The sequence below is a fragment of the Juglans microcarpa x Juglans regia genome, chromosome 3S (assembly GCF_004785595.1).
Source record: "Juglans microcarpa x Juglans regia isolate MS1-56 chromosome 3S, Jm3101_v1.0, whole genome shotgun sequence".
Classification (NCBI taxonomy): Eukaryota; Viridiplantae; Streptophyta; class Magnoliopsida; order Fagales; family Juglandaceae; genus Juglans; species Juglans microcarpa x Juglans regia.
The window spans coordinates 6,027,796-6,036,088 of NC_054599.1; the positions used below are offsets into that span (position 1 = coordinate 6,027,796).

At 38.9% G+C, this 8,293-nt stretch overlaps 1 protein-coding gene across 1 annotated transcript; it reads left to right on the forward strand.

The window, feature by feature from the left end:
* Positions 1–646: 646 nt before the first annotated feature.
* Positions 647–2,071, forward strand: LOC121258889. Its single transcript, XM_041160422.1, has 2 exons — positions 647–1,042; positions 1,242–2,071. The coding sequence occupies exons 1-2, from the start codon at positions 881–883 to the stop codon at positions 1,809–1,811; spliced, it is 732 nt and encodes a 243-aa protein (XP_041016356.1). The 5' UTR covers positions 647–880; the 3' UTR covers positions 1,812–2,071.
* The last annotated feature ends 6,222 nt before the right edge of the window (positions 2,072–8,293 follow it).

An 8,293-nucleotide genomic window follows, 5' to 3' on the forward strand; every position in this document is an offset into this window, starting at 1 on the left:
AGGAAATTGACATTAACAGTTTCAAGATCTTTGTGCATTCTTTGTTTCCTCCAGATATCTACTACGACATTGTTAATATATGATCTCTCATTAACCTCTTCTTCAATTTTTTCTCTTGCAGAAAGTTATTCTCCTCAATCTATCTAAATGCAGAAAATAAAAATACGATTGAAACACAGGAAGTAAAAAAAAATTTAATATGATATGAAAATGCAAACCATGTGTGACGGTAGGGTTGCAACTGGCTGAAGGGTGCGACGGCCTGAGATGGGTTGCGACGGGTTGTGGAGGTTCGGCGGTGTGGAGTGCAGAAGGGGTTTTAGCCGCGTGGTGTGCAGTGGGGACTCGGGAGGGAGTGCAGAGGGGGAAAAGAAATTCTGTGTATTTGATTTTGCTATCCCACATCGTGGTTCATGAAATTTACATAAAAATTACTGACGTGTAAGAAAGCCATTTGTTGCCGTTGAAAGCCTGAGAACGGTTTACCCGATAAGAAGATGGACTGTTTTTTTAAATATGGTACAACACTATCATGTCGAGCGATCTAACTGAACAGTAAACTCAATGGCCGAATAGCATATATAGTAACACTTGTACACCAAACCGCAAAGCCATGCGTCTTTGTGTATAAAACCCCCCTCTACTCTTGTTTGTAGCTCTAATCTTCCGAATTTACTCAGTCCACACATATAACACCCGTATTACACTTGGACTTCCCCACCCCCCCCCCCCCCTTCTCTCTCTCTCTCTTGCTCGCTCGCTCGCTCTCTCTCTCATCTCCGCCCTTCAAGATTAACAAACAAAAGAATCGGTTCTGCAGAGAGACAAGGGCGAAGGATCCCCACGTACACGCTCGAGACGTAGTTTTCGAGCTATATCGATGGAGGAAAAAGTTCTTGATTACGTATTAGTTCCTGCAGGCCTTGCTCTAATGATGGCATATCACTTCTGGCTTCTTCATCGTGTTATGAAGCACCCCAACATGACTGTCATCGGCATCAATGCCGTCAATCGCCGTTTCTGGGTCCGCGCTATGATGGAGGTAATAAAATTCATCTTCTCCTAGATTTTTCCGTGGATTTCTCTTTCTTTGTTACATGCGAAATGGGATCAACTAATCGGTTTCAAATCAATATATATATATATAAATATATATATATATATATATATATATATTAAAGTGATGCAAATTTCATGCATGATGATGATGCAAGCGTGTGTATACGTGGCTATGCGCGCAGGACGTGTCCAAGAATGGCGTTCTTGCTGTGCAGACACTCAGAAACAACATAATGGCATCGACCCTATTGGCTTCTACTGCAATAATGCTCAGCTCTCTCATTGCCATCTTGATGACAAGCGGTAGCTGGGACAAATCGACATTTCTTGTGTTTGGAGACAGAAGCGAGCTTGGCTTCTCCATAAAGTTCTTCTCCATATTGGTCTGCTTCTTGGTTGCTTTCCTATTCAACGTGCAGTCAATAAGGTACTACAGCCATGCAAGCATCCTCATCAACGTGCCCTTCAGGAAGATGTCATCAGATGAGCACTATCAGAATCTCACAGCCGAGTATGTAGCCAGGACTGTGAATAGGGGCAGCTATTTCTGGTCTTTAGGCTTGCGAGCCTTCTACTTCTCTTTCCCTCTGTTTTTGTGGATCTTTGGTCCCATCCCCATGTTGCTTTCCTGCTTTGTCCTGGTTTTCATGCTCTATTTCCTGGATGTCACCTTTGAATTAGGGTGGCCTCTTGCTGTTTCTGACAAAGACCACCTCAAGGACGAGGAACTTGGGATCGGAGCTAGGGAATAAACTTGACAATATTGGTCATTGACGTGCTGGCATGGGTCTGTAGTGAAAGATCTCTAAGCAACCTAGTATACAAGCTGAGAGGATAGCATAGCATAGCATAGCTAGTTTATAGCTAGGAAATAAATAAAGAGCAATCCAAATTCAACTCAAGTTGAATGATATTGCACATCCAGCTGTTATTGCTTGTATTAGGATCTTAAATAAGCGTATGATTTTAGCATGCTTTGTTAATTTAGTGCCTTTCTTTCATTTTATGTTCAGTTTTTGTCCCTCTTCCAGTTGGTTTGTTGCATAAAAAAGGAAACGTTCGGTTAGACAAAAAAAATGAAGAACCCCCATTATGGCTAGGATACCCTTTTTCCTTGAAGATGAGTACCTTCATGACTCTAATGGATATTACTTGATCTCGCAAAGATTTGTAGACTGGAAATATATAAATGAATGCTAATATGGTATATTACAAGTAACTATGTATATATGAACAACCACTTAAAATATCAGAAAGTATAATTTAAAATGAAAAACTGCATTTCTCAATATATATATATATATATATATATATATATATATATATATGCTAGCATATTCCTGAACGAGGCAATTTCATGCCCCTGGTTATGATGAGGGTATCCTAGCCACTCAAAGTTTCTTAGCAGTTGCAGTCTAAATAAATTAATTAACTTGAAAATCTTACCCAGATTACCATTTGTAATTGTCATTTCCTAGATCAGAGCTTAGTGGCAGAAAGTCCATTAATACCGATCATTCAATATATTTGGTGGGTGGGAAATCTCACAAAACGTTGGACCATCTGGGGAATTGGATCATGAAATAAGTGATCAGAAAGTCTCGAGTAGTGCGTCAATGTTTAAGAAGAAAAGTCAAGACGAAGATGTATAATGGCAGACAAGGATCCTCTCGGCCACTAGCTAATAAGCTGTGTGAACATTGAGTTGGCTGTGATCAAATTGTACACGATTTAGTTTCCAAAATCGTGTCGTAGAACTCTAGTTCCAGTTTTTCTTTTCCTCTGAGAACAATATTGAGATCAGCTGTATCCAACATCCACGAAAAGTTGACTTTCAGTATAGACTTGGCCATCCCGGCCAATGCCAATTTTCAGGATCTGCCGTCGAAAACACCAAATATGACCTTCGAGATACTCAACACAATTAAGCATACTTTTACAGCTTTGATCTACTCGTAAGGTAAAGAGTAAAAGAATGAATATGCAGAGCAGGTGTTTGAGGAAACGTCTAAAGACATATTTCTATTGAAAAGAATTTACAAGTAGACGAAAAGCTGCCTTTACAATAGTCCAGTAGACTTATTTATACAAGCTACTCAAAATGAAGATGAATTTCATTTGTACAAAATTCTATTGTAATTTAGAAACTAATCTTGGGACCACCAGTATCAATTCTGTTAGTGCAGAGGCATCCAGAATTCCATTGCAAGATTCCTTTTGAGGAGATGAGTCAACTGCCTTAATAGTCCCCTGCGATTCAAGCTCAATAGGACGAATGGTATGATTGGATCGTAATTGTGCAAATCAAGCTGTTGATAATGTCTTGGTGAAAATATCTGCAAGTTGATCTTTACTTGATAGAAAAGAAACTTGAAGAGATTTAGATGCCACACGTCCTCGAACAAAATGATAATCGAGTTCTACATGTTTAGTACAAGCATGCATAATGGGATTAAGAGTTAAATAAGTGGCATCCAAGTTATCACACCATAAAGTTGGAGGATCTTTGAGAAACATTCCAAGTTCTTGTAAAAGAGATTGTGGCCAAATGAGTTCACAAGCAGTATTTGCAACTGCTTTGTATTCGACCTCAGTGGAGGATCTTGCAACCGTAGGTTGTTTCTTAGAGCCCCAAGAGAGAAGGTGAGAACCAAAATAAATACAAAATCCACCCATGGACTTACGATCATCAGGGCAACTGACCCAGTTTGCATCGGAGAATGCCAATAGTGTTAATGAAGAAGATGAACTAAAATGAAGGCCAAAGTGTTGTGTATTGTTTAAGTAACGAAGAATTCTTTTAACGGCCTGCCAATGGGGCAGTCGTGGATAGTGCATGAACTGACAAACCTTGTTGATAGCGAAGGAGATATTTGGCCTTGTGAAGGCCAGATAATGAAGGCTGCCCATTACACTATGATACAACAAACTCAGGTGGCTACTGCATGTACACATACTCTTCGAGGTCACCGTGTAAAAATACATTCTGGATGTCTAGTTGGTGCAACGACCAGTGGGAATCAGCTGTAAGAGATAATATGAGGCGAATGGTGACGAGCTTGACTACAAGACTGAAAGTCTCTGTGTAGTCAAGCCCTGGTTGCTAATAGAAACCCTTGGCCACAAGTCGTGCCTTGTGATGTTCAAGGGTTCCATCAGCCCTATGCTTTGTTTTGAGAACCCACTTCGAGCCAAGGACGTTGGTACTAGAGGAAGGGCCACCATGGCCGCATGCCATTTAGGCCATTTTGAGGCCTCAACATACGAAGATGGTTCCTTTGGGATGAGAGGAACCATTTGTGTGAAGACGAGGACAGTGGATCTGAGATTTGGAGCGAGTGGCCATGGGATGAAGACGATGGCGAGAAAAGATGAAGTCATTCGGTAGAAGATTTTTGAGAAGGTGAAGACGCCAAGGAAGAAACATGATGAAAGCTAGGGTTTGGTGAAGGGATTGAAGTGTTCTGGTTGAGTGGGGAAAGAGAAGTGGATGAAGGGATAGAGAACACAGGATGAGGGCTTGGGTTAAGCAGATTAGGGCTTAAGTGATGAGGGCCTGATGATGGGCTTAAGGGCATGGGGCTTGATGTGTTAGGAAATGGTGGCCCAAATGTGGAAACAGAAGGTGAGCTAGGTAAAGAAGACATGGGAGACGAGATTAGGGGTGTGGAAGATGGGTTGGACGACGGAAGGAAGGTAGGCTTAAAAGGAAACTTTGTTTCAAAAAATATGACATCACGAGATATATAGTTGCGAGGTAAATGTAAACATGAATATCCCTTGTGATCTGGAGTGTAGCCTATAAAAACACAGAGATGAGACCTAAAATCAATTTTATGACGGTTAAAAGGTCTCAAATTGAGCCAACAAGCGGAGCAAAAAATCTTTAATTTTTTTTTAATTTGGATCTTGTTGAAATAAAATTTGAACAAGGGATTTATTCTGAAGGAGAGGTGTGGGCATGCGATTGATTAAGTAAACGGCATTTTGAAATGCTTCAACCCAGTATTTGTGGGGAACAAATGCATGAGCCAAGAGAGACAAGTCAGTCTCAACAATGTGATGGTAACGTCTTTCAACTGTACCGTTTTGGGCATGAGAATATGGACATGTTACTAGGTGAGAAATAGCAAAATTTTTTAGTATGGAATTAAGGGGGCAAAATTCACCGACCCAGTCTGATTGTACGAATATGACATTAGTGGAAAATGTACTACTAACATATCGCAAAAAAGCTATAAAAATTGAATAAACATTTGATTTTGCTTGAATTGGAATCGTCCAGACATATTTTGAGAAGTCATCAACAATTGAAAAATAAAAACGACATCCTAGTGAGGACAGCACAGGCGCTGAACCCCAGACATCTAAAACAAAAGTTGAAAGGGCTGTGTAGACTGAAAGGGGGAAGGTGGATGAGGTAATGCATGAGATTTTCCTTGAGCACAAGCAGGACATGGAGACAACATATTTTTATTCAAGACAGGAAGATTAAACTGACTAAGGGTAAGAGAAGTAGTTTTTGAGGACGGATGCTTAAGATGAGCGTGCCAGACTTGAGAGGTGGTTCTTTTGCCTATGAATGCTTGAGGAGACTCGGTGATTGGTGCAGATGCTTCCATGCTGGTTGAAGCCATGAGTAGGACATAGAGTCCATTTTAACGGGACCTCGAAGAAGTTCCACCCAAGTGCGGGAATCTTTCACAACAATAAAAAGAAGAGTGAAACTCAAAAAATACTAGATTATCTAAGCAGAATTTACGGACATAAATTAAATTCTTTGTGATCAAAGGGACATGAAGAATCTTATGAAGAAGGTAATTGCCAGAAGAAAAGGAAATTTGACTAGAGCCGATGTTCTATATTGGAAGGGTGGATCCATCTCCTATGCAGACTTGATTATGACCTTTATATGGTGTAGAGTCTAGTGTAACGTTTGAAAAATAAGAAGTGAAATGATGCGTGGCAGCGGTATTGGGAAACCGTGAAGTGGGCGAGGGTTTTGGAGAGGTCAGAGCTGTGAAATTAGCTTGAAGTGAAGGGGTGGAGGTGGCTGGTATGCGTTAGTGAAGTGATGATAACAAGAGAGGGTAGTGTGCGCAGGTTTTTGACACACTTTGCAGAGAGGACGGGTATTTGGGCAAGAGAAGAAATTGGGTGGTTGACCACCACGATCACGTCCACGACGCACATCATGGGAGAAAATATTTCAGCCTCTGTTTGAGTTATTGGGTGAAAAGAGAGGTCGAAGATAAGCAACATGTGCGTCAAGTGGGGTACCAACAAGGAGTGACTGATGTTGGTGATTCAAATGAGCTTCATGATTCAAAGGGAAGCTATAAATCTGTTGGGAAAAAAGGGCATTTGGTCGAGTTGTAATGGCTATGACTACGGACTCATAATCTGAGTCGAGACTAGCTATGAGGTAAATAGAAAATTGAGAGGCACAGATGGGGTGATCTGCGGCAGCAAGGGATGCAGCAAGGGAGGTTGCTTTGTTATAATATTCAGAGATGCTTTCAAAGCCCTTCTTAAGTGTTGCATGTTGGAATTGTGTTTGAATGACCTGGGCTGAAGACTGGGCAGCGTATAAAGGTAGCAAGGTGGTCTAGACTTGTTGTGATGTAAACAATCTAAAGGACAATGCTAGAGCCACCGCTTGGGGCTCCTGCTGGGAGCTTTTGCTGGCTCTAACATGTATTTTTTTTGTCTTTTTAAGTTATTTTTTACATAGATTTTTTCAACAATTTTAATCATTTAAAAAAAATAAAATAAATTTAGAATATCATTAAAAAACACTTTCTTAATCAGAAAGTAAAAAAAATTATTAAAAAATACTTCCTTAATCATGAAGTAAAATAAAAAAATATTTTTTATGATTTTTTATTTTACTTCGTGATTAAGGAAATATTTTTTAATGATGTTGTTAATTTTTTTATTTTTTTAAAATATTTAAATTTTTTTTTAAATCTATATAGAAAAAGAACTAAAAAAAACACATGTTAGAGCCCAGCGGTGGGTCTAGCATTATTCCAATTTAAAACATGAGAGAGTACTATATCTTTAAGAGAGGAATTAAGAGCTGAAATAATAAGTTGGTCTTGTAAGAGCCAACGAGAGTAATTGTGATTGGGCTGGTCATTTATGGTGGGAGGAGGAGTGAGGATAGTGCCATAAACATAACCATACAACTGATGGCTTTTGAGGAAGGGAGTGATCTGTGCTTGCCATAGAAGGTAGTTGTTGATGGTGAGCTTGAGAGTGACAAAATGAGAGGCATATGTGGCTATGGAGGTGTTGAGGGGCAGTGGGAAAGAAAGTGATGATGTTTCTAAGTTTTGACCGTTGAAATCTATTTTGTATTGAGAAGGAAGAATGAGCGTGAACTTTACTAGATCTGTGATACCATAAAGAGTAAAAGAATGAAAATGCAGAGCAGGTATTTGAGGAAAGGTCTGAAAGACATATTTCTATTGAAAAGAATTTACAAGTATACGAAGAGCTGGCTTTACAATAGTCCAGTGGACTTATTTATACAAGCTACTCAAAATGAAGATGAATCTCATTTGTATAGAATTCCATTGTAATTTAGTAATTAATTTTGGGACCACTAGTATCAATTCTGTTAGTGCAGAGGGTGTTCAGATGCTTCCAAAATTCCATTGCAAGATTCCTTTTGAGGAGATGAGTCAGCTGCCTTAGTACAAGGAAGTCAAGGTATGTATCTTCTCTAGATTATATAAAATTTTCTATTGCATACAAAACAAGATATAATCTTAGATAATTTGAACACAAGCAATTAATATAAATGGTATAGCATTTCTTTAACATTTGAATGCCCTGTGATATAGTATTAGAGCATTGACATTGGCTTAATCAAATGTCAGTTCATTTTCAAAATTTGAAGAAATAGAGATGAAATCATCTGCATTGGAGTAGTCAAATATTAGTGGTTTCAAATATGAGCTATAGTATTTCTAAGTGTTTCTTCATATTTGAAGATATACTCATGTTCATCTTCAAAAGTGAAATTTTATTCTAAAATATTATCAGACCCGGCCAACTGTTTATAACTGTTTCGATATATTAAGATCTGCTTCTATATTATACTTGGTCTTGTATATTATACTTGGTCTTGTATATTAGGTTCACATATCAGGTTCACATGATATCTGTTTTCAAGAATAAGTTGGTTTTGTAAATTAGGTTGAGGAAAAAAATTAGTTGGAAAACT

Coding starts and splice junctions, on each gene's coding strand:
- LOC121258889 (XM_041160422.1), top strand. CDS start 881: ATGGAGGAAAAAGTTCTTGATTACGTATTAGTTCCTGCAGGCCTTGCT. Junction 1,043..1,241: donor GGGTCCGCGCTATGATGGAG/GTAATAAAATTC, acceptor CTATGCGCGCAG/GACGTGTCCAAGAATGGCGT.